The sequence below is a fragment of the Xenopus laevis genome, chromosome 1S, assembly GCF_017654675.1.
Source record: "Xenopus laevis strain J_2021 chromosome 1S, Xenopus_laevis_v10.1, whole genome shotgun sequence".
In the NCBI taxonomy this organism is placed as follows: domain Eukaryota; kingdom Metazoa; phylum Chordata; class Amphibia; order Anura; family Pipidae; genus Xenopus; species Xenopus laevis.
In genome coordinates this window covers 141,925,676-141,953,401 of record NC_054372.1, presented here as the reverse complement: position 1 = coordinate 141,953,401, position 27,726 = coordinate 141,925,676, and the positions used below count along the sequence as shown (strand labels likewise).

General features: G+C 41.1%; 1 protein-coding gene across 1 annotated transcript; it reads right to left on the bottom strand.

Moving 5' to 3' along the window:
- Positions 1-9,952: 9,952 nt before the first annotated feature.
- Positions 9,953-25,069, bottom strand: klhl22.S (kelch like family member 22 S homeolog). The gene is made up of 8 exons (XM_018244102.2): positions 24,851-25,069; positions 21,481-21,735; positions 19,312-19,477; positions 17,418-17,642; positions 16,072-16,565; positions 13,926-14,118; positions 12,396-12,629; positions 9,953-11,578 (listed from the first exon to the last, which is right to left on the bottom strand). The coding sequence occupies exons 2-8, from the start codon at positions 21,684-21,686 to the stop codon at positions 11,219-11,221; spliced, it is 1,878 nt and encodes a 625-aa protein (XP_018099591.1). The 5' UTR covers positions 21,687-21,735; positions 24,851-25,069; the 3' UTR covers positions 9,953-11,218.
- Between the last annotated feature and the right edge of the window lie 2,657 nt (positions 25,070-27,726).

Here is a 27,726-nt window from a genome sequence, read left to right as displayed (position 1 = left end):
GGGTGGCACAGAAAGAAGAAAGAGGTGAACATCACCCCTTCTATTATATTCCATAGAAACCCTGAAAAGATATCGACCCTGTGTCTATCAGTCCTATCACGTAATTATTAACCAATGAAATTGCATATCATTACCCATTGTAACAACCCCCTGCACAAATATTGACCCTGGGTATTTCAGCCCCATGATGTTCATTTTAACCAATGAATTCCCAGAGCAGTACCTATGCTAAAAAAAACCTGCATAGATATAAAACTATACAGATCTTTAAGACTCTATCAATACCACTGCTGAGTTATATCCCACCCTGCCCTGCATCTGCACATTTGAGCAGCCTCTCCTCAGTATTAAATCACACTATTGGTCTGTTACCTTGATAAGAATGAGGCACAGGAGCACCTTCCCTCCCCTCAATATTTACCATAGAGATTCAAGAAATACACAGAGACATATTTATGGGGAAACCTGTTGGTGGGAACAGGATTTATTCATATTAAAAGTCAATTGGGTTCGGGCATCCTTAACAGCCGATGATGCGGAGGAAGGCAAAAACCCTAGAGTACTTCAATCTGCACTAAAGGGAAAAATTCCTTCCTGACTCCAAATGGCAATCGGTATTACTCCCTGGATCATGGCTTTATATGTATGTTTGAGAGGGAGGGTGCATGTATGTGCATGTGAGTGCTTATGTTAGTACTAATGTGGGTGCATGATAAGTGGGTAGGGGTGGGTGCGAGGGTAAGGGGGGGGAGGTGAGAGTGAGGGCAGGGGTGAGAGGAGGGGGTGAAAGTAATGGGTGGGGGGTTAAGAAGAGGGTGGGTGAAAGCTAGGGTAAAGGGGGCGAGAGGAAGGAGTTTAAAACAAGGGTAAGGGGTGAGAGGAGAGAAGTAAAAGCGAGGGTAAGGGTGTGGGATAAGAAGAGGGTGGGTGAAAGCAAGGGAAAGGGGTGGGGGTAAGGAGGGGGGTTAAAGCGAGGGTAAGGGGTGAGAGGAGGGGGGTGAAAGTGAAGGTAAAGAGTTGGGGAGAGAGAGGAGGGGGTTAAAGTGAGGGTAAGGGGTGGAGGGTGAGAGGAGTGTGGGTTAAAGTGAGGGTAAGAGTTGGGGGTGAGAGGAGGGGTTAAAGCAAAGGTAAGGGGTTGAGAAGAGGGGGGTTAAAGCAAGGGTAAGGGGTGGAGGGTGAGAGAAGGGGGTGATAACAAGGATGAGAGGAGGTGGGTGAAAGCAAGGGTGAGGGGTGAGAGGAGTGGATGTAGCTAATAGTAACAGTCCCGCCCACTAGGAGCCCCAAGCAGATTATTGGTTAAGAACTCTTAACATCAACAGTTAAAAGAAGCAGTTGATGGAAACCTAATAAATGTACATAGCTGTGTTCAATTAATGGAATAAAGAGAATCTACAACATACTTTACGAACTTCTAAACCAGCCCCCCCCCACCCACAATTATAAAATTGTCTCTTTCACCCCAGCATTCATACTATCACTGGCTCCTATTCGGGTTGCCACCTTTTCTGGAAAAAAATACCAGCCTTCCTATATATATTTTTTTTTTTCCATATAAAAAACATTGAGGTCAACCATCATTTTTACTGGCCAGGTGGCAACCCTAGCTCCCATTAAGCTGACACATGTAGCTGCCAACCTCTGTATTGTGTGTTATACATGCCAACTCATATCTCTATCCATGGGCAGATGTTGCTGCTAGTCTGTATGTCTGTGCTTGGTACCTACACTTTGTAAATAAAGTCCCCTGATAACAACATTAATAACATTGCCCCCTTTAATATCCCATAAAAAAGCCCCCCATGATATACCCTTAACTTACTCCAATAAGTGGCTGCCTGGGTCACTGAAAAATCTCCTGCAAACTCTCTCTCCCTAAATCACTAGCTGCTCTGTCTCTCTCCAAATCTCCCAACTGTAACTGCTCACAGCAGGGCCGCCATCAGGGGGGGACAGGGGGGACAAGCGTACTGGGCCCGGGCATGAAGGGGGGCCCGGCAGCGCTGCATTTTTTTGAAGATCCGGGCCCCCCTTACGAGCGCCCGAGCCGTACGTCTTGCCTCTTCAGTGCCGAATGCGGAAGTGCCGAAAAGCCGAAGCCGATGCGACGAAAAGACCCGAAGTCACGGAAAAAGCCGAAGTCCCGAAGTCACGAAGCGCCGAAAAGACCCGAAGTCACGAAAACAGCCGAAGCCGAAGCCGATGCGACGAAAAGACCCGAAGTCACGAAAACAGCCGAAGCCGAAGTCCTGAAGCGGTGAAAAGACCCGAAGTCACGAAAGGAGGCGAAGTTGAAGTACTGAAGCCATGAGTTCAATTCTACTGAACACCAGTTTGTGTTTTTTTTTTTTAATCCCCTGGCCACCAATGTATTATTTTAATATTCTATAGGCCCCTGCCACCAATCTTTTTTTAAAACTTTTGTTTTTGGGGCCCCAATTTTTTTTTTAACTCGTAAGGGGCCCCTTGCCACCTTTGTTTTTTTTTGGGTTTTTTTTTTAAAAAAAAAATTAATTTTCTTTTTGGTGGCCCCAAATTTTTTTAACTTGTAAGGGGGCCCCTGCCACCAGTTTTTTTTTTTTTACATTTTTTTTGGGGCCCCAATTTGTTTTTAACTTGTAAGGGGGCCCCTGCCACCATTTTTTTTTTTTCAAAAAAAATTTTTTTTCTCCAAATTTTTTTTGTTGGGGCCCCAATTTGTTTTTAACTTATAAGGGGGCCCCTGCCGCCAATGTTTTTTTTTTTTTCAAAAAAAAATTAATTTTTTTTCAAATTTTTTTTTGGGGCCCCAATTTGTTTTTAACTTAGAAGGGGGCCCCTGCCACCAATGTTTGTTTATTTTTTAGTTTTTTTTACATTTTTTTTGTTGGGGCCCCAAGTTTTTTTTAACAGGGGGCCCCTGCCACCAATGTTTTTTAAAAAAAAAAATTTAATTTTTTTTTTTTGGGGCCCCAATTTTTTATAAGGGGGCCCTGACCATCAATAGCTTTTTACAACTTGTGTGGGGGGGGTTACTTTTTTAGCGCTGATGTCTGTGTGGTCTTTTAACTGCGATGTGGGCGGGATATGGGGCGGAGCTTGGTCGTCAGTGTGGGCGGGGCCCAGGGGGCCCCAAAAATTTTGTTGTACGGGGCCCTGTGATTTCTAATGGCGGCCCTGGCTCACAGTGCAATGCTGGGGTTGCCAACAGTAACAGTCCCGCCCACTAGGAGCTCCAAGAAGATCATTGGTTAAGACTCAGAAAGACAGTTAAAAGCATTAATGGCAGAAAACCTTTTGAAATGCATGAACTAAATACAGAGAATGTGAAATATAATAGTAGTATAGGTATAGACTGATTGGTTTGCTCAGGTTGAGGTTAGAAAGCTAGAACAGGGGGTTACAAATCATTTTCTGGATGGAATTGAGCCTTCAACCCCAGTACTGCAGGGCACCAGTGCTCCTCATATACACTATATTCATTTCTGATTCTGATCCATGATGTCAGGGGACAGGGATAAGCTCACAAGCAGGATATACCCCAGACAGATGAGCTACATACTGGTATAGCAGCAGCTATTTTCTAGGTTTGCTCATAGCCTATACTTAGACATATGTAGGTGAGGTTTTTCTACACCCCAGGGATTGAGTTGGCTAGCTAGGCTGGGTCCTTTTTTCCCAGAGTATGTACTTTTTCCCAGAGGGGAACTGAGCCGTTCGGCTCAGGATTAGGCAGAGTTTAGGATTAGGGAGTTGCTGGGAGTTAGACCCCCTTGCCCAAATCCTCTATAACAGCTTATAGTAACAAAGCAAATATTCATATAGCAGCAATAAAATATATCATGCAGAGTCTTATAACAGGAACAATGGAACAGGGGCCACACTGTGCCACCTAGTGACAGTTTTAGAGCTCCTAAAGGGACATTATTGCAGTAGAGAAAATACAGACAAGAGTAACAAAGAGAATGGAAGGTCTCCTTTATGGCCAAGTTTGGGTTGTTCATAGTTTCATGATAACTATGTATAAATATACTAGAGGGACCATACAATAAACTCTCTGATGCTTTATTCACCAGTATATCCTTCCAGCAGACACAAGGGACCCACTGAGATTAGAAGAAAGGAGATTCCATTTTAACATTTGGGAAGGGTTTGTTACAGTGAGAGCTGTGAAGTTGTGGAATTCTCTCCCAGAATCAGTTGTAATGGCAGATATATTATATAGCTTCGAGAAATTGTGGGATGACTTTTTAGCAAGTGAGAAAATATAGGGTTACTGACATTAGCATTGATCCAGGGACTGGTTTGATTGCCCGCTTGCCCCATATGTAAAACTATAGCAACCAATTAGATGTTTGCATTTAAACAGATGACCAGTAAACTCTACCTGCTGATTCTTTGCTATGGGTTACTGTCAAACGTAGTGCCTTTTATTACATAACCCCATTGGAATCAAGAAGAAATTTAATTCTCTCTCGACTGGAAATAAAAATGGCTTTGGGTGATTGTTTTAACCTCCATCTGAATCATGTAGCACTTAGTGAGCCTTCATCTGATTCTGAGCCCTGTTGTAACTGTGTTCAGCATTGGTGTTTTGAAATGTAACAAAAAAAAATGTGATTGGTCATTTTTATCACAGGCACTGATTAAACAGAGCTGGATTTCCAGTTCTCAGGCAAGAGTAAGTTCCAGGGTGTACCTGTACCATTTACTCTATAACTTCTTTTCAAGTTCTCTCCCAAACCCCTGACTCTTCTTTGTAGCTTGGGTGCTTCCCTTTCTTGGATTGCTTAGTTGATTGACAAGTCACCAAAACTCTTCCAGCCAATGAGAAGGCATCAATTTCTGTTCCTCTAGTAGAGGCCCCTGTTCCGATCTAACGTGCTTATCACTACGTCTTTTAGGGCTGGGACACACTGGGCGATTTGGGGAGATTTAGTCGCCTGGCGACTAATCGCCGCGACTTTTCTCCCCGAATGCCTCCCCTCGCTCTGCGCCTGGCTAAAATGAAAAATCGCCTGCGCTAATCACACGCGGCGATTCGTTTTCCGAAGTCGCCCGAAGTTTCCTTGTGAGGCAACTAATGCAATACAATTTGTAGTTCAAGTTGTAGTTCAATGTAAGGCAAGTGCAGAAGTGCTGCAGTACTCTGGGAAGCTGCAGTAGGAATAGAGATCGAGGGATCCCTAATGTGGGGGGAACATCCGATGTATAAGTCCATACAGCCCTTTAGCTACTTTTTAGCAACCAAAAAGAAAATTGCACATGGATAAAGAGAAAATCTGCTTATCAGACTACTATATGCAGGCTAAATGTTTATATTATTGCACCATTCCTACCCCTTTTCTCCCACTTGCAATATTTCCCCTTTAATCTCTCCTCCAGGTTTTTATTGGGTCCATCATTAGTTACGGATATGTCTTGCCCAAAATACAAGCTGTAAGTAAGACACAGAAGAGAAGCATCCAAAGAGCAACCAGGAGTACAGAGTCCATATCTAAAAAAGCAATATGTGAAATCATTGCTACTAATCAATGGAGGGAACCTGATACTCATTTCATATCAGACAATAAATAAAAATAGCATGTCAACACTACAAATACACACACATACAGGTCCGGACTGAGAATTAAAATAGTCCCTGGCATTTCAGGTACACAGAGGCCCAATCAGCTCCCACCAGCCCACTAAATACTGACTTTCAATGGGACCTTATAGCAGCCCCTCTGGCATTTGCCAGAACCCACAGATTGCCAGTCCGGGCCTGCACACATATATAGTGAATAAAGTACCCCCTTTTGTAAAATATAAGGATATTATAAGTTACCGAGGAGTTTCATGACCATATAAAAACACGAGGCCGAAGGCCGAGTGTTTTTATACAGGTCATGGAACTCCGAGGTAACTTCTAATATCCTCATATTTTGCAACTGGGGGTACTTTATTTATTATAATACACAAGTTTCGGTGAGTCATGTGACAGAAATGACATCAGAACTCACCGTTTATAACTGATGACATCAGAACTCACCGTTTATAAGGATATAATTTACAGGATATTCATGGCTTTTGTGTATTATATGTGGATAGTAGACACGTCATTTTACAGTACAATAGTTACCATCCCACCCACATAATCCCCCCAACAACTGAAATACACTCAAGGCTAAGTACAGGGGACTGACCAGGGAAGGGAATCCCTTTTAATGATGCAGGTTAAAAACCAGGACCTGATTTACTAAGCAGCACTAATACCTCCATATTGCGCCATATACTGTAAAAACAGACAGAAAGCCATTGAGCCCCGGGAGTATGAGGATCTTCTGGCTTAGACCAAACATGGGAAAGTCTGGATGTATAAAAACTGTAGGCCTTGAGGCGTGGAAAATCAAGTAGGAAAGGGGCAGGAGGAGTGGGCTAGAAGGGTAAGGAATAAATAGAGTCACACTCGCAGGATCTCCAGACAGTTGTTATAACAAATGGCAATCCAGTCAGGCTGGGTGCTCGCCCACTGCACATTGCTGAGTTTTTTCTCTGCTGTGTATGCCAATATGGGACCCTCAATGGCTCTTGGCCCTTCCTCACCTCCATTCCATCCATGGCCATCGTTGCCAGATAGTTGGGATCCTGCTTGTTCAACACAGTCGAAGCAACAGATTATGATGCTGGATACATTATATTATAGATACAGGAGAGCGCAGAGAAGACCACATGAAACTCATTCATGATATATTCCATAAATACCTTCCCATTATCTTGTGTTTCCTCCTCGGGATGGGCGATTTTTTTCGCCTTGTTTCACCACGGAAATGACGCCCATAGACTTATATGGCGTGGTGCATAAAAAAAAAACAAAAACGTGCGAAAATGTTTTTGACGCCCATAGATTTTAATTGACGTCAGGGACATTTCGGCGGTGGCAAATTTTTGGCGAAACAAAATGGGTCAAATTTGCCCATCCCTATTTCCTACCAATAAAGTGAGGACTTCCAGTTGCGAAACTAGAGTTTGTGGGGCCCCCCTGCAGAGAAACTTTCAAGGCCCCCCTGGCGAACAACTTTCGGTGCCCTCTCCATTTATATTAATTAGTGGCAATGCCAATATTAAATATACATTTTTTCTTTTTGACGTAAGAATAACATATATGGAATATATGGAAAAGTAAATTAGATAAAGGAAAAACAAATTGAACAAGGGCTGAAGAATTTGATCATGGCCTGCTATCTAGATAACTAGGGCCCAACTTATCCTACCCATGTGCAGTTCTATTTAACATAATTAAAGGGAATCGCTGCCAGAGGGAAAAGGGAGGGGGCAGAAGGGAAAGGAGAAAAACGGAACAACTAAAACAAAGAAAAGTTATGAGAACACGAAAGAAAACATAGATAAGCAAAAAATAGGGAAGCAATTCCACGTATAATACCCCCCAGAATTCATATAGTAGGATGGCACAGAGGCAATTCCATGTGTAATACCCCCCAGAATTCACAGTAGGATCATGGCACATAGGCAATTCCATGTATAATACCCCCCAGAATTCATGTATAATAGCCCACAGAATTCATGTATAATAGCCCACAGAATTCGACCAAAAGGGCCACAAAGCTAACGCATGCCCAAGCAAATGAAATAAAAGAAGGTCAATAGGTGTAACTATTGCAAGAGCACGACACATAAAGAGGCATTTTGCAGATGTAAGGGGCAAGACAATGTAAAGCAAACAGCTGATGACATAGAGCAAACATTTGCCTTCAAAATAAGTGAGAGGCAGTCAAACAGTTTAACACCAAAGGGACTAATTACATAATTACAAACATTAAAAAGTTTAAAAGATTTGATGAGACATTCAAGCCAGAGAACCACTATATGGAGCTGGCGGACAGTAAAAAGACGTCTGCTAGATGGGAATGAACTAATTCATAAGAAAGGTACCACATTCACCATGAAGGATTATAATCAACTTTATTATCTGAATACTTTTGAAGAGACTGGTGACAATTGTCATGATTATTATGATATTCAAACCTGGCAGGAAATCCTTGGTCATTGTAATTATGATCATCTTTTCAAACTACAAAGTGTGGTTGATGGAATGAAGATTAAGGGTAAGGTTGATAAGTCTAACCTAAATTGTGAAATTTTTATCCAGGGAAAATTTGTTCAGAACAGAAACAGAGAGCCTGACACCCATGCCGAACAATCACTTGAACTAGTACACACTGATTTAGCAGGCCCCATAGAGCCAATAGCAAAAGATGGTTTTAGATATGCCATAACATTTACTGATGATTACTCTGGTGCAGTATTTGTGTACTTTCTGAGAAATAAGAGTGATACAGTATTAGCCACAGAAAAGTTCATTGCGGATACTGCCCCCTATGGGACTATCAAATGTAAACGTTCTGGTAATGGCACCGAATTTATGGCAAAGAGTGTGACTGAGAGACAAACTCAAACTGATTTTGTTAGATGCTGATGATAACATTTATAGGGAAAGGTGTGTGCGCCCTATATTAAACCCAAATCCAGAGGAATTCCCAGTATCATAAGTTGAGATTGCAGAGGGCAATGATAATGGCCAAATACAGGACAGCCATTGCACAAGATGCCCCTCAATACTTAGATGACTGTACAAAAGTCAGATTGTAATGACCAGATACTGACAAACATCGGCTACTGTTAAAACTTTAAGAGAAGCCATAGATTCACCCCAGTCACAGATATGGCTTAATGCAATGAAAGATGAAATAGATTCAATAAAAGAGAATGATACATTCACACTGACCACTCAACCAGAAGGTAAAAATGCAGTGGGGGGGGGGTTGATGGGTCTGTGCAATAAAAATCAATGCAGATGGATATGAAACATACAAAGCAAAACATGTGATGAGATACTTGAAAAGTACTATTGCTTTTAAGCTAAGCTACAGAAAATGTAAGGAGTCCTTAAATCTTGAGGCACATAGTGATGCTAGTTGGGCCTCAGACCTAAATGACAGAAGAAGCAGAACAGGATATTGTTTTAGTCTATCCATGAATGGTGCACTGATTTCTTGGAATTTAAAGAAACAACCCACGGTTGCACTGTCTTTCTGTGTGGCTGAATATGTAGCACTGGTTGCTACCACAGAGGAGAGTTTATACTTTGTGCACTTACTCAAAGAAATAGATAGTGAATGTAAATATGAGCCAGTGATAATCAAAGAACCCGTTTTGCAAACATGCAAACATGTTGATATCGAATACCATCTTCTTAGATTTGTACTAAGTGAGGAAAAGATATTATGCGGCAGGATAGTATTCGGATCGCTTCTTTTTCCGAAGTTGCCTCACTAGGAAAACCAAAGTGATCCGAGTGCCATCCCGTTGGTGATTCACATTCTTGCTCGAATTTTGGGGAGATTAGTTGCCCGAAAAATGGGAGATTTATCTCTGGGCAACTTATCTCCCCGGAAGCGCCACGTGTGCCACCACCCTTAAGCAAAATGGCAACAGATGTATTAGAGCTCACTCTATTAAAATCACCAAAAATCATGTCTGTTATTTTGACAGATTGTTAGTACTGGAATCAGTTATTTGAGCTCTAATACATCTGTTAGGAAAGGAAGCCCCCCCCCTATAAGATATATTGGATCATTCATCTGACACCCAACTGCTGCATGAAGACAGAATGAAGAGAAACAGATGCTGAGAGAGGGATAGTGAATATAAACTTGATTATATCAGAAACAGTACATCATTTTTAATTGATTGTATTTAGAAAGTTTCTTATTTCAGTATGAGAAAGCTTATATTACATTTTCATATATATAGCTTTGTCCGAGAGGCTGAAGTGGGAAGGTAGGAATATGGCCAGATTGGGACCATAACCAATAAGATTAGCTTTCATTGATCCAGCTGCACAAGAACAGTTAAAGTGAATATGGGGTATGCAGTGTATCCATTCAAGTAAAGCAGCACTCAAAACACATTATGAAAGCAACATGATTTTAATATACTTTTTACAGTGTCACTTAAGACCAAGTTTGAACACTTAAAGCAAAACTAACAACCATAATAGATAATCAAGAGGGTCTATGGTATGGGATGTCCTGGGGAAGGGTATAAGTGACAAAAGTGCAGGGGAAGTGCCATGTATTCTAACTGGCTTCAGTGGGAATCACAGTGAGTAGCCTACATCCCACAACTATCTGCCCAATAGACAGCCACTCCCATTTTCTGAGACAATTACTTAAAGAACTCCCATCCATTCCCACTAAAATAAAAGGGAGACACGTTTTTGCTGCTACTATTCTTGCCATAATATGATGAGGGTTCATTTCCAAGGCCATGGCACGATCCCCTCTCTTTCTGCTTTTTTGTAAAATGGCCATGAGATCATTTGTTGCAAAAAATATAATGAAGAGAATCAAACTTGATTTAAGAATGAAGATCCATAAAAAAACGTTTTGGCATGTCCTCAAAGATTTTTTTTTTTTTGTTAAGAAAGACTTTTATAACCAGTTATAATTCAGTGCACCTGCAGGGCTGAAAAGCAATTCTCCCTCTAATATCATGTAAGCCATGTTCATTTTTATGTTCAGTCTACTATTTGTGCTCACGCTATTATAAATTGTAAAAACACACACAACTTAGAAGGAACATTGCTGGGCAGATATAGTATTTGTTATTGAACTACAACTACCAGTAGGAAGAAGTAATCCAGCAACAGGTAGGAAGTATTATGCTGGATATCTTTTATTTCTGTAGTTATGTATATGGGGCCCCAGCTTTACTGCATTTTTCGATGCCCTGCCTTCTCTAACCCTGTGCACTTGCATATGTAAAAGACAACCGTGCTGACATACAAATATAAAGAGAAACACAATTCCATTTTTGTACATTTGGCAAGTGTTTGAAATATTAAACAACAAGTCTTATCCCCATAAAAGATTAAAGAGAACTTTGCATGGAGTCACTGTTTCAGTATGATCCAAAAAGCAACAGCCAGACCAGCCAAGGTATAGCCTGGCCTAGACAGGTTCTGCATGAAGATGTACAATCTTGAAGGCACCTTTGGTGCAAATAAAGTCACTGGCAAACAACTGAACATAGACTTTAAATCCCTGCACTTTTTAAACTGTCTCATAAAAGAACATGCACATTGCAAAGGCGCTGGATGCTCTTGAAAGGCAGTCAGAATAAGAATAATCAGCCCATGTACAATGCCATTTACACAGGACTCAGTATTCACCAGAATTTATCCAAGTCCCACACTCAGCACTTCAGAAGCATTGTCATCCAAATGTTGCACAGGGTCCATGTACTGCATGTACATCTCCTGAGTCCAGACATCAGTATCTGTAAGTACAGACCTGGGCAAGGTGAGAACACAAGCAGCCATTCCTGAAATATCATCTTCCAGCCTTGGACCATCCTCCCAGCAGTCCCTTTCTGTTTCATACACATGCACATAGTCTGTTCGATCTCCTTGATTGTGTGACCTTCCACCCAAAACATAGATATTTTTGGCTTGGACTGCAATGCCAGGTTCACCATGCCCTGCAGGAAGTGGGCTCACAAGAGTCCAATGATCCGTTTTTGGACTGTAACAAGCAACCTTGGATAGACAGCAAGAACAAAATTATACAAAGAATCAAGCAACTCAGTCCATTAAGTATCTCTCATTAGGCTATCACAAAGTGTGTCCAGATTTAAAGAAGAAATAAAGCTTTAATCACAGGTTGCCAAAGGATTTATGCTAGGTACAGGCACAGTGACATGTTTCTGTTAAAGCCTGAAATGTGTCACTATGCCTTTTAGTAAATTGTTCATAACTTAATAAGGGAGCATTGGTGACTTTGAATATTAAAAAATAATTCTTCCCTATTCCTAAACAAAATACAACTTGTACAAAGAGGCCACCCCTTTAGACTAGAAGAAAAGAACTTTCATTTGAAGCAACGTAGGGGGTTCTTCACAGTCAGGACAGTGAGGTTGTGGAATGCACTGCCGCGTGATGTTGTGATTGCTGATTCAGTTAATGCCTTTAAGAATGGCTTGGATGATTTCTTAGATAGAAATAATATTAAAGGCTATTATGATACTAAGCTCTATAGTTAGTATAGATATGGGTATATATAATTTATGAGAAAGTAGGGATGGTGTGTGTATGGATGCTGGGTTTTCATTTGGAGGGGTTGAACTTGATGGACTTTGTCTTTTTTCAACCAGATTTAATTATGTAACTATGTAACAGTGGTTATTATTATAGGAAACCAAATAAACAGGAACTGATAATATACACATAAAACTGTTTACTTTCAATGCTCAGGATGAATGGGGAAGGATTATGATAAAGAATATATATTTTAATCATCTATTTCAAACATGGCAACATTTTTCCTTGTCATCCAACCACTATCATTATGTTTTACCTCTAAGACATCTTGTCTGAACCCTTCATTATCGTTATTCCCACCAATGACATATATTTTTTCCAGAAGTGCTGCCATGCCATGCCAGGCTCTTCTTACTGGGCTTAAGGCTACACTTGCCCACTGATCCATCTCTGGATCATAACATAAAGTGTCCTTTAGATAGGCATTTCCTCTTTTGCCACAAGCAACATACATCTTTCCATCCAGAGCTGCTGCTGCATGTGCATGTACCTGCAAAGGTAATGAAATAAAACTTTTTAATCTTAAATAATTATAAAGAAAGCAATGAATTCACCAGGGTTGGACCGGGCCAGTGAAACACCAGGAAATAATCCAGTAGGCCCCAGTCCTTGTGGGTCCAGCCAACCACGCATTGAACACGCCGCCGGGGGGACAGAGGGGGATTTGTAGCGTGGCGCGTGCAGGTGGTGAAGGGGTGTGTGGGCCCCTGATGTGGCAGCCCCAGTGGTCTCAGAGCCTCCCATTCTGACACTGGGATTCACAGAATTCAGTCCTTGTGAAGTAACACAAAAAACCCTAGATGCAGGATTCATTTGGCTACATTTTCTAAGCAGATGAAAACACATATGTTAAACAAGGGACTATTTCTGATGTGTCAAAACCTAGGGCAGCAATATCAAGAAGGCAGTCCAGACATGTAAAAATGTAGCATGTAGCACTGCATACTTCATGGAAAATTCCAAATTTCATCCCATAGGTTTCCATGGAAGGGAATGAATGGGTACCTCTATCAGATCACACCCCAACATTTCACCTCCCAAAAACTATAATACTTTTTGTAACTAAATGATTCAAAAACAAATTATATTGACACATTTTGGGGCAGGTTTATCAAAGGTCGAGGGGAATTTTTGTATTCAAATAATTTGAATTTTGAGCTGATTTTTGTGTACGTCGACTAGGGAATAGTCCAAATTAGATTCGAATTTGAAGAAAATTCAAAATTTATCATGTACTGTCATTTTAAAAATTCGACTTCGACCATTTGCCATCTGCCGAATTGCTGTTTTAGCCTATGGGGGACCTCCTAGAACCTATTTGGAGTCAATTGGTGGACTTTGAAAAATGGGGGGAAAAACTTTGTTTCGAATTCGATCGTATGTGCTATTACTTCGTTTGGTAGGATTCGAATTTGGGCGAATACGGACCTATTCAATCGAAAATGTACCTATTCGACTTACTTTCGGTTGGTCTTTTTGAATTTGAAAAAGTTTTTCAAATTCGAAATTCGACCCTTGATAAATATGCCCCTTTAAGTCTTTAATGTGTTCTAAACTGAAAATATGAACTGGTGTAAATGTATTCAGAGTGGTCCTCGTAGCACTTTTACAATTCACATTCATTCTGTTTTAAATAGTTTCTGAGATACACAGTGTTAGCAGCTAGTCCCAACAACCAAAGTAGACATAATTCCCTGAATTCTTCCACACTCTATTATACCGATACTCATTTGCAAAACATACTGTTATATATATATAAATATTGCTTTAGAGAAAATATCCTTGCCTGTTTCTGAAGTGGTGCCACATACTCCCATGTGTTGGTAAATGGATCGTACCTCTCTACCTCCTTCAGTTCATCATGGTAATCTCTGCCTGCCACAGCATACAAGAAGTCCCCCAGCAAGCAAACAGACAAATCTGCACGTGGCTGCTGCATGGACTGTATCTGGAACCAACAGTTATGTCGTGGGTCGTATCTTGGAGATAAAAACAATATACATATTCTGATGAACCTTCAATGAAAGAGAAGGAGACCATATTGATTCCTTCTATACTGCCATCTCTTAAAAAGAGAAGACAATTTCGTATGTAAGAATCATTAGAAAAATGTATTCCAAAAAAATAAAAATAACCTTTAGAAAAGAATAACTTTGTGTCAGCCATTCTGCAATAAGCCAAAGTTTTTGCCAGACACACTAAAACATGACGAGATCAGCGAGGACTGAATTTCATTGAGCTTGCAAAGCACAACTAGTGGTAAAGGTGTATAGCGCACCTTTTCCAGGTTAACCCTTTACATTTGTAATGGTGGACCAAAACCTCCCGGGAAAATGAAAGTCTACGTGGCCATTTGTGGACCGACAAAAGACAACAATATACTTCCCCTTTAAATGCACAGAAGTACATACGAGAACAGGTTTTTCTGCAGAGAGCAATATTGCATAATTTTAATTTATTCTGCTTACAAGATAGCAAAATAATGTTTCTAAAGACACCAATGAAACTCTATTAGCTTTGTAGGTAAAATCTCATCAGAACAAAACGAATGACACATCATTGAACAAGATATCCCTTGAAATCATGCTTTAACAAATTTTTATCAATCACCACGATTGGACATTTTTAGAAAAGTAAAATAATCATAAATATATTTACTAGTCATCTAACCGATTCATTGTTATTATTTTTTTTCATTTAAATATAGTAGGAGAAATAATTTGAGCAGTGACAAATATAAAATTACAAACATCCCTGGGTTAGTCTGGTAAATAATTAGCTGTGTGTTCTCTGCCACTTCTATGGCATGTGCCTGATCTACAGCATTCTCAGAAATAGCAATCTGAACTAGATTTTGGGATTATTCCTATGATCACCAACTCACATTTATATTCTTTGCAGGTGCTTCCAAACAGCAGTGTTATGAATCAAATGTAAAAGAGAGGTTACTACAACAGAGGAACCAGTGCTTAAAATAATACAATTTATTGTTTCTAGTAATCTATTTACTATGGCCCCTATTCCTAGTTGTATGTATTTATATATTATTAATGTTATATTGTGTTTAAAATATTTTTTAATGTTGAGAAAAAGCATGCATTTCTGTGGGAAAGTGCTTTATTTCATTTTGAATTATAGAAATATTTTGTGCCTGTATAGGTAAAGGTAGGGCATTAAGTGCCTGGTTGTTATATGACTGTCTTTGTTGGCAATATTGTAAAGAACAGCACTTTGTAATAAATTAACAAGCCTTTATTACTTCATGGCTTAGACCAAGTATACAGTGAAGTTTCAAGCCGTTCCTCTGCTCTTTTTAAAGCTTGCAAAGGCTTTTTAATTTATTACAAAGTGCTGTTCTTTACAATATTATGTTTGTTCCGTGGATGGTGGCCTCAGTGGAACATGCACCTGCCTATGTGAGGAATGCTGTGCTGACTTCAAACCTGTGTCTTGGCTTGGCAAACAATAGTTTTCTGGCTGCCTTGTATTCCATATAGAGTTACTGTTCTCGGACTTCTCTCTGTGTTACTAACTAATGGTATGTAGTTGGCTAAGCAGGGGCGGGCAATGCATTAAGATTACAGACTCTTAAGATGTAATTCAGGCCTTATTCAGAATGTACAAATCGGTCACTAAACATACACATTCTCAGCCACTTGCTTAGCTAAGCTGCTGATGCTGCTTACTGGATGTTGCAAATGTATTTGTTCAGTAAAGCTAACGTTTGGAAATGTATGTAAAGTACAGCTATGCATGGGCTGCAGTGTACAGAAGTGAAAAAGTACACTCAGTCTTACTGTAATTAACATGAAAATTAATTCTCAATATTCTGATTTAACTGATGGAGTAATATAAATAAGATATACTTATATCTACAGGATTATTTAACAGAGTACTGTAATCAATTCCTGTTAAGCATGAAGAACCCTTACCTCCAACAACGTGCTTCTGCTCTGAATCCCCTCACATTGTTATCTCCCCCAATAAGATAGACAAAATTATTGAGCACAGCAACACCCTGATTGGACATGCGTGGTGCATGAGGTGCTGTTAGTGGCCGCCATTCCCCCAGCAGAGGATTCAAGTACTTGACCTGATCACTAAGGACCGTGTAGGGGGCAGAGTACATACCCCCAAAACCCACCACACAGTGGAATTCAGAGCGTAGCTGGGTGTTGGGACCTTGCAGTACTGGCTGCATGCTCTCATTTCTGTGATACTCTAAAGCTTTCAACACTGTTGCTTTGAGAGGGCACGGTCCCAACTTATCATGTAGTCTCTGCAGTATTGCAAGATCCATCAGTGGGAAGCGCACAGCCTCTAGGAGCTTCGGAGATTCCGACAAGCTTACTTGGTCCTTTTCCAATTGCTCAGGGGTGTAGTGGTAAAGCAAAGCTCCCTCATACACTTCATTCTCAGATGACACCTAAGAAACAACATATTTTACTCATAAAACGGTTTACTCATTTTATGAACTGGCTGTATTCTCTCATACAATTGCACACATAGGAACAGGTGACAATCTATCTCCAGCCTCCATTTGTAGTACATCTGTAGTATGAATATGAAATACTCACTGACCACATATACCAACAAAATCCTTATTTTATTTTTTTGCAAATGTCCGATAAGTCTCCAAATTTTTATACAGACGTATTAATGAGAATTTAGGAAGTAAGGCTACTACACCATCTCTACATATCTCTAATCCGTTTTTACTTAGCAAGTCTGCCCTAGAAATGTCATCCCCAGGAAAGAATGATTTTAAAAGGTGTTTGTATTCCTTTAAGATAAAAATGGGAAGTTTGTTTTAGAAAACATTCATCTTTATCAGTTGCACCATGTTTTTTGTGGATTGTGTGGTTGCCCTGTTTTTTGCTTTATGATTTTTTTTATTTGGTCCTTAAAGTGTAATTCTTATCTCTGCTTTTTAGAATTGGTGCAAACATTGCATGATGTCATTACTCATGTGTGATTAAAATTAAGTAAGACTATTGTGTATCCGTCATATTTGTATTTATATGTTCCCTAAATAACAAGACAAGTGGTGGAACTATAAAGTAAGCAGACCCCATGGCAGGGGGTCCTGGGGAACAGGGGAGTCTCTCTTCCCCTCTATAGTTTGCATGGACACGCAGGGAGACATCAGAATTGGGAGAAGGGTGCAGGAGTGGGACTCCGGCAGGCAGGGAGTAGGTGAGCAGTAGGTAGGTGGGGTAACATTAGTTACGCCATTGAACAAAACTGTAATACTGCAAGAAGCTTACACTTATCTCACCTCCAGTCTGTTGCTGTTAAGCAAAGAGTACGCCTTGTCCAAAGGCAACTGTCGATACATTTGTGTTTGGGAGAAAGTGATAAAGTTTTTTAGGACAAATGTGTCCAGCTGTTCAGTAAGGCGGTTCAGGTGGAAGACGTCAGCTAGTTTATACAACTCTAACACATTCTCCTCATCAACCCAAGATACTAGAAAGTCACAGCAAAACTGGATAACTTCAGAGATCTGCAAGAAAAACAGCAAGAATTATTCAGATATAAAACCATTATATATAATACCAAAGAATACGGACTAACCTCTTTCTACGGATTTGTATGCAATTAATGAAGTGTATCTGTTCAATTTATCTGTTGTAAAGATGTATGGTATATTGTTGCCTAGGACTCAGATCTACAAGTTGTACAACTACCGGTACAAGAAACCCTTACTTGGTTGCTAATCAGATTATAAATAAATGCAATCAGTAATTCTGTTAACTAAAACTGCAAGGATATTCAGGTATATGAAAATTGGTGTGCTTTACATCTGGTCAGGTATGTGTCAACCCATTATACGGTGCACTGTGGTTAAAAAAAAGAGGGTTATTTGTATGTGTTTTGCACTTTTTATGAAAATATTTATTGTATAATTGTAAGCTCATTCATCTTATTCAGTGTTAATATTGTACAGAATTGAGAGCTTTAGTTGCACTTTAATATATTTTATTTTAAAATGACCAGGGTAGGCAGCCCCCTATACCACTATAGTTGGAGTGCTGTGATCCACAAACCTCATTGATGCAATCCAGGTATGGGATCTATTATCCGGAAAACCATTCTCCAAAAAGTTATCCAAATAATCCAAGTTTTTTAAAAATGATTTATTTTTTCTCTGTAATAATATAACAGTACCTTGTACTTGATCCAAACAAAGATATAATTAGTTCTTATTGGAAGCAGAACCAGCCTATTGGTTTTATGTAATGTTTACATGATTTTCTAGTATACTTAATGTATGAAGATACAAATTACGGAAAGAGCCCTTATCTGGAAAAGCCCCAAGTCCTGAGTATTCTGGATAGCAGGTACAATCAGGGCCGGATTTACATAGAGGACACCCCTAGGCCCACTGCCGTTAGTCGCCCCTGTCCCCTCCCCTTTATTCGTGCAAATTTTCATCATCTGGACTGGAGCAATGGGGATTGGCGCACAGGAAATTAAAAAAATTAATGTATCTCCAAGATATCTCCAGTGTATTTGAACCAATGTAGGTGTGGTTCCACAAATCCAGGCCTGGGTACAATACCTGTACTTTGTACTGATCTCTCCTACATTACCTATGGAGATTGCTGACCCATTAGTTCACTAGCATGAGGTTTCTGTAAGTGTGAAGTCAGGGTAGGCAGACCCTATACCACTATAGTTGGAGCGCTGTGTTCCACAAACCTCCTTGATGAAATCCTGTTTTTCTCACACTGATCTCTCCTAGATTACCTATGGAGATTGCTGGTCCATTAGTTCACTAGCATGAGGTTGCTATAAGTGTGAAGCAGTACAACAACAGCCCTATATACCTTTGTGAAGTGGGAAATGCCTGACAATCAATCTAGGTGCCATAGATCTTAAAAAGGAAGGCAGAACAGACATTTACTACATTCTATATTTATTGGGCTCATGTTTCACAGAGATGTACTTTGCTTTTTTAATAATATCAGCAGATCAAAACCCAAACCCTCCCAAGAAGCATATATGAATTGAATAGTGTCTGCTTAGCAAGGGTGGTAAATTATTCACATACTTTTTCACAATTTGTGCCCTCTACCACTAAGATTATTCCACAAAGCATGTCAGTTGTGCAAATTCTAACACCAAAGCCCACTGTTATTCTTCTAGCATCTACTAATTGTACTTCTCACCTGCAGTTGACAAGCAGCAGTAAGGGTCTCCTGCACATTGTTAACACTTAGTTCCAGTTCGGAGGTGTATATAAAATCCAAAATTCGGCACATGGCACTGTATGAGATGCCAAGTATTTGCACTTCCCTTTGCTCCATCTCTTTCAGTCCTCCTGCAAACATTCCCCTAGCACCAAGCATAAATGGCACAGTAAGCTCCATATTCCTTTACTTTACCTGTTTTCTTACTGGTTAGTTTATTTTACACAATTTCTGGCTCAGATATCACATGGAATAATAATAAAATAAAAATTACACATGATATTCCCCAAACAGTGTCTAGGTTTGTTTGCTGTTATACCAGTTGACATATCTGTTTATGTATATTTTTATTTATATAGAGCTCCTTGAGGGCTATGCAATGTACAGCAGAACAATACATTAGTAGAAATAACAGGGGTTGTTGCAATAGTAAATAATAAATAAGTACAAAAATATAATACAAATAAATATAAAGTACAGTTACAATACAGAACAAAAATACTTTGTAAATGGGTAGAGCTCTTTGAAAGACATAGAAGTAAAAAGAAAAAATATTGTTTTTTTAATGATTTTTAGTTATTTTTTTCTGGTCACTTCCAATAAATAAAACCTCTCCTTTAATCAATAACATAGGTGAAGCAATACCAATATAGGAAAATAGTTTTCCTTTGCTTGCCACCATGGCAGAAATCACTTGCTAGAAATACCAAAGCTAAAAAAGGATGGTATAAATACTTATACCATCAATATGATGCACTCATTTATTGAAATAATAGCAGATTTTACAGTGGCTTATGGACTGTTTTTCCAAAATAGTGGTCTCTCTCTCTTGCTGAAGTTCCTGATAACAGAGAAGTTAGCTAATGTCCAAAAGGAAGCTCTTTAAGATAATATATATATATAGGGACAAGTGTGCGCTAGTTCAAGGCCACTGAATTTTGGACACACGTACCTTTAAAGGAGAAGGAAACCCCCTAGGCGCAAAACCCCTCCCCCTCCCCTGTGTTGCCCCCCCTCCCTCGTTTCCCCTGGCCTACCTGTCCCCCTGGGCAAATGCCCCTAACTTGTTACTCACCCCTCTGCGCAGGTCCTGTCCACGGAGTTCACAGTCGGCATCTTCTCCCACGCACGTCTTCTTCCTGCTTTGACCGGCGTCTTCTGGCGCATGCGTAGTAGGAACAGTTACCGGAATGGATCTACTGCGCATGCGCCGAATGTCACGAAGTGAGATAGGAAAACTTTGTGACATTCGGCGCATGCGCAGTAGATCCATACCGGTAACTGTTCCTACTGAGCATGCGCCAGAAGACGCCGGTCAGAGCAGAAGACGTGCGTGGGAGAAGATGGCGACTGTGAACTCCGTGGACAGGACCTGCGTAGAGGGGTGAGTAACAAGTTAGGGGCATTTACCCAGGGGGACAGGTAGGCCAGGGGAAAGGAGGGAGGGGGGGGACAGCCAATCACAGCCCTGCAGTCACACAAGCACAGACAGGCTTCAGTTCCCTATCAGGTCCCGCTAGCTACTGATTGGTTCCTATTCAACAGTGCAGTGAGCTGAGAGCTGCCAGCTCCCCTGCACAGCCTGGGAATTCAGGGAGCAGGAAGTGGGAGGGATTATTAGGGTTTTTGCAAATATTCAATAAATCAGCCTGAAACACTAATTTTTGAAGCACAATTCTTCTATATCTAAAATAGTATAATGCACTGGTACATTCTTATTTTTTACACAAAATGTCTTCTTTAAGGGGACATATTTTTTTTTAAAACATGAATTTACCACTGCATTTTACTGCTTTAAGTACCTGATAGGGAACTGAAGCCTGCCTTTGCAACTGCAGGAGCAATAGCAGATCTATGGGGAGCCCCAATAAAGTGGCCATTTTTTAAGATAATGATTATTTTTAGCCCAGAGTGAAAACTAACACATATACTATTCATTATTGCCTACATACAGGATTTTGGGAGTTTTCACTTATGCTATATGTCACTGAGTATGTGCAACTGACATAACAATCAGCATAATTATTATGTGAAAAGGAGCAATGTGTCCAGGCTGCAATTTCATTTGCTTATTTTTTCATTAAAAACAAAGCAACACCAGATCCCTGACAGAAAGCATAGGCCTCGAGAAAGTACCCAGTCACCAACCTGAAATAATCACAAGATGCAGCCAAAAGGATGCGGTGAGCTTCTATACACTTCCCTTCTACTTTCAGGACCACATCAAACAGGATTCCACTATCCCTGAGCCCTACCAGGCCACTCAGGAGAGCATGGGAGTGTTCCACACTGCGGTACATCTTGCTGCTGCCCTGCGGGAGGGATGGCTGTTGGGGAGCTTGACTTGGCTTCATTGTCTCTAAATCCTCAGGCAGCAAATTTATAGCTGAACCAGAAGAGCATCTGTAAGAATTGAATACATTAACAGCTCCCATTACTACAAGCTGCTTTGTAGTAATGGAGACAGCCATTCAAAGCTGAAAAATAAGAAAAGGCACAGGATACACAGCAAAACACCTTTTTTTGGTGTTTATGTTCCTTTAAGTACATAAGTGAAACTGCCTAGCACTACCAATTGACTGCAGTTTGTAAGCACTATTAGCAGAAGACTTTGTATTGCCATACAGAAAGTGAAAATGGAGATAAATCAAGACCCACCCAGTGCCAAGAGGGCACACAAGCCAGAGGGGTGTGGTGTTTGCGTATGTAACTACACAACAACTTATAAGTTTGGTTATACAGTGGAGCTTTAAAGGGGAACTCCGGCTTCCAAACCAATTTTTGATAAAGAGGCCCACATAACACAGAAACCCCTAATATACCCATCATAGTTACCTGTTTCTTCAAAAAGTATGAATAAATGTCATTTATATGCTGAAATACAGCTGGTTACCAGTTCTTCTCTTTCTGCGTCATTTGAAATCCTGGCAGGGAACGAGGGACTACACAATGATGTTACAAATTGTAACAACTTCTCCACAGTTTACAGACAGCATGCAGGAACTATATAACCCACAATGCATTGCACTATGATGTTCCTTTACTTATTCAGGTCCGGATTTGTGGAAAGGCCACCAAGGCCCGGGCCTAGGGTGGCAGGATTTTAGGGGGAGGCATGTGTTCAGAAACACAGGGGATGTGCAGGAGATAAAATAGCTTTTAAGATTTCCTGTGCACCAATCCCCATTGCTCCGGTCCCAATGATGAAACTTTTCCCAAATAAAAGGGAGGGGACGGGGGGCGACGAACATCAGTGGGCCTAGGGGTGCCCTCTATGTAAATCCGGCGCTGTCCTTATTGAAATCACATGTGCACAGCGCCGGATTTCTTCTCCGGCCACCCCTAGGCCGCGCGGTCCGACCAGGCAGCCGTGCGGTCCTAGCGCCCACCTTCCCAGCGCGCCGGCGAAAAAGCACCAGCGCAGCTGGTGTAGTTAAACGGGGACGCGAACGTCCCCATAATGCGGCTGGGCGGCATGCCACCCCTATTTTTTGCCGCCCTAGGCCCGGGCCTATGCGGCCTTGCCGCAAATCCGGGCCTGCATGTGCAGGGAATTGTAGGGTTTGAAGGATGCAGGCTGAGGACAGATTGCTGTTGATACAAAGTAACAGTAGTCAGCCAGCTCAGCAAAGTAGTCAGAGAGATCAGCAGGAGAGCAGGGGGCTAGGCTTAGGGAACTGTTCCAAACAATTAAAAATCATGAAAAGTCTACATATTTTTTAATTGATGTATAGTGCAAAGTTGCTTGAAATTATGTTTACTTTTCAAAAAGCTCAAGTTATGTTTGTGTGGAGTTCCCCTTTAACCTGTAACTACACAGTTGCTGGATGACAATCCTCCACATCCTTCTTGCTTTGGGATATAGTTGACAGTTGCAGTGTGATCATCTGAACTAGTTGCTTTGTTGCTAGACAGCTCAGCTGAGTGAGAGCAGCTAGTTATACAGGGACAGTGTCGGACTGGCCCACCGGGACACCGGGAGAAATCCCGGTGGGCCCCTGCCGGCACTCGCTACTTCACTTCTTTGCAGGTGGTTAGATCGTGCACCCCAGTTTCTAGTATAGTTTCAAGTATATACTAGCTATATGGGCCCCCCCTCGGACTGAATGGGCCCGCCTCACTCCACCAGGCACATAGTGCTTTAATTGGAAATGCTGCCCCGCTGTTCCTGCTACTATCCGGTTGTGCACGTTTTCTGCTGTGTGACCTGATGTCAGACTCTGCACATGGAGGGAATCAGAGAGAGGCAAGTTGAGAAGGGAGCGTCTGTGGATTACAGAGAGTGGCTGCCTGTGCTGATTGATCTTCTGGGCCGGTTGGGGCTGCATGCTCGCACTCACTGTGTTCCTTCTAAGCTGCATTATTTTGTTGCCTATCAGAGCAAGTGATCCTGGGGGAGGGCAAACATTCCAGCACCAAAATGTCATTTTACATTTAACCCCTGAGGACTCTTAGATTGTTTGCCCCTTTAAGTTTGCTGCTCTACTTTTACTGCCTGTTTCCATGCTCCTTTGTAGTTGCTGCATCTCTCCATCACTCTGCCCCTGGTTGAGTTATAAGTTATTTTACTGTGACTGGTGTGCTTACAATGAATTAAAAATTGATTAAATAAATTAAATGTTCACTGAATTTTTACTTGATTAATTGTTAGTGTAACATGAATTTTTAGTTGATTAATAAATAACAAGTTGATTAAATGGAATGGAGTACTGGTTATTATAAACTGTGTGTAATTGTGTATATATCTATATATTTAGACATATAGCTATGATAATGTTTACCTTCCGTGGACTGCTTTCCTTACCCCTTCACATTCCCATCAGTCCCTGCCTTAGTGATCTTACAAATTATCTACAGTAAGTACATACATGCAAAATATTAACAACATTGTAAGGGACATTGCAAATAATTTAATTTATTTTGTGTTTTTTTTATAGATGATTAAAAGTTAAGTGATTAACAATTATACTGTATGTGCCGTAATTTAACATCTTTCTTTAATATTGTTGCTTTTTTGGTATTAAAGCTTATTTAATAGTTATTGCAACTTAATGTCATTTAATAGTATACAAATGAGAATGTTTACTTTAGTATGCATTGCCTTTATTTTCCCTTGTGGGCTTTTGTGTGTAAATTGGGGGGCCCTTCAGATCAGGTTCTCTGGTGGGCCCCAGGTGCCCCAGTCCGACACTGTACAGGGAGCAGATGAAACATCAGATCAGTGTAAAGAATAGGAGTCATTATGCCAAGAGGAAGTCCACAGTTTACAGCAGCCTCGGCCTTACAGGTGTAGAGAGCCACCCCGTGACGTTAGCTGCACCTACAAAAATCTTTACCTGCCATGACGTCACTTCTGTAAACATGGGGAGCCTCCTACTTTGGGGCCCACTGACTGTGCTTCGTTTTGTTTTTTAAAAAATAAATACGTTTGTGTCTGGACTGGCCCGCTGTCTTCATTGGCAAAGCTGATGGTAGACTAGAAGGGGGTGTATGTGTTCGTACAGTTCGTTTTACTTACTCAGTCCGGGCTCAGCAACTGTGGCTGTCACACAGAATCCATCGGCCAATCACATGCCAGATCTCTGCGCCAGGCTTTCTGTTCACGCTTCCAGACTGGGCTCACAATTTTGCAGATTAGAAGACAGGATGGCTGTCCTGTACGTTGCAGATTCCCCCTCACTCTCTTCACACACCCCTTCGGTGCTACAAGAATGCCCCTCCCCCAGTCTATCAAATGCCCCTCCCCTCTGTATCAACACAGAAAGAATGCCGGCCAGCCGGTAAGGATACATACAAATCTCCTTTATGACTTGTTCTGCCTGGTTATCTAAACTGTCTGTTCACTTCCCCCACTGTTCCCTCATCACAATATTCTTACAATGATTTCTTACAATGATTTCTTTTTTCATAATTTTCAAATGATTTCTCTGGTCTCTCCTCCAGTTCTCTCACTGTGACACCATTAACCCTTTCCTTGCCTTAGCAAAAATGACCACTGTACCATCCTGCTATGAGTTCTGGGTATTTATACATGAAATAGTCTTTGTACCATCCTGCTATGAGTTCTGGGAGTATTATACATGAAATTGCCACTGTGCCATCCTTCTATGAGTTCTGGGGTATTTATATATGAAATAGTCTCTGTGCCATCCATGATCCTGCTATGAGTTTGTGGGGTATTTATAAGTGAAATTGCAACTGTACCATCCTGCTAGGAGTTCTAGAGGAATACATGGAATTGCCACTCTGTTTATTGAGTATCTCCCAAAGTGAGTTAGTGGCATATTTGGAGTCAATGGAGTGCTTAATGGATATATTTCAAATGATCTTATGAACATGTCTAGGATTGCTGGAGTGCTCATTGGTCATTTTTACAGTTATTATAATGGTACAGCTGGGGTCAATAAGATGATTATCCATTTTCATGCATAAATACCCCAGAACTCATAACAGGATGGCACAGAGGCAATTTTTGCTAAGGCAAAGAAAGGGCTAATGGTGTCACAGTGTGAGAAACGGAGGCGAGACCAGAGAAATACCTGTAAGAATCTTGTGATAAAGGAACAGTGGGAGGAAGTAAATAGACAGTTTAAACACTAAGCAGAACAAGTCATAAAGGAGTTTTTTTTAATGTATCCTTACCGGCTGTCCCGGCATTCTCTCTGCGCTGATAGAGAGGGGAGGGGCCACGCTGATAGGAGAGGGGAGGGGAGGGGCATTCTTGTTGAACTGATAGACTAAACCTGGCCATAGACGCAACAATCCGATCGTACGAATTGTGGATTCCTACGATTTTCGGACCGTGTGTGGAGAGTCCCGGCATTTTTCGTCCGGGGGAGATCGGTCATTTGCTCGATCGGACAGGTTAGAAAATTTCTGTCGCCTGCCGATAATATCTCTGCATGTATTGCCGATCGTACGATTTTCAGTGGGAGATTATCACTAACTTTTTCGGACATAACTATCGTACGATTGCTGTCAGAGGTAGTACATTGGCTGATCTGTTCTTTTACTACTTTATTTGATCGGAATGGTTAGTGGCAGGTCGGGAGACAGGAAAGTCCGATCGTATGTTGATTCGTACGATCGGATCTTTGCGTCTATGGCCAGCTTAAGAGTGTGAAGAGCAGAAGGGGGGATCTGAAACTACAATACAGCCATCCTGCCTTCTAATCTGCCAAATTGTGAGCCCAGCCTAATACCTCCAAACTGCCCCATTTTGAGCTGGACAGTCCCCCTTTTGACAGCTCAGCCTGCTTGTTACTGAAATGTTCCGACTTTCTCTTTCATCCCCTGCACTGAACAGCCAGAAAAAAGGTACAAAGTGGCAGATTTACTAAAGGTCGAAGTGACTAACGTTACCGTTTTCAGGGACTTCGCCGATTTACTAATGGGTGCAGGCATCACTTTGCTAGCGAAAGAGATAGACGCTAGCGGTCATTCACACTCTATCCCCAGGCAAATTTTCGCTCTGGCGAATGGACGTTACTCTGCAAAAGATGCGGATTTTACTGAACATTACCTCCTTCCCTTCGCCAGCTCAGACCTGGCGAAGTGCAATGGAGTGCATAGATCTTCCTAATTTTCCTGTTACTTACATCATATTTTTTAGTGGAAAATGCTTCAAAAAACGCTGGCATCTTTTCCTATTTCCAGAGTGATAGCCTGCAAAAGTCCTTGAAATTTTTTTTGGGTAACCGGGTTCCCCCCATACATTTTCTAACATATGGAACACAAACTATACAGTGGGCTCATGTGTAGGGCATTATAAAAACTCTATTTTCTTTAATAAGGTTCCCTGAACATGTGTAATGTAAGGTATTTGCTACAACATATACATCCATTCAACTTTAAATTTCCCGCTGCATGCAAATTAGCCTGAGCAAAGACCTCTAACGAAGTTGTGATAGGCAGAATTGAACGCTAGCACATCTTCGCCTTGATTTGCTCGCATTGCAGAAGTAACGCTAGCAAAAATTCACCAGCGTTCAGCGCACTGGACACAATTTCACATTTTAGTAAATCACCGGTGTCTAAGCGAAGTTTCGCCTGGGGAAGTGTTGAAATGGCTGCAAAGCTGTCGCTTGCAAATTTTTGCCGTTAGTAAATTTACCCCAAAGAATCAGGACTCCTTGTTGCCAGGCAGTGGGCGGGACTTATGTGGCAGGAGCTTGACATAATCATGCAGGACTGGGGGAAAAAAGTCACTGAATTCTGGAGGATCGAATTACCTTCTGACAACAAAGTTGGTAATGGCAGTGCTGCTAATACAGAATGTTTATTTTTGCTACCCGTAAACAATCAGTGCTGTCCTTCTGTATGGTTTCTTGCTACTGCCCTACTGTTTGTTTTCTTTGCCTACTCCCCTCTCCAAACACAGGTAATCTTGCAATA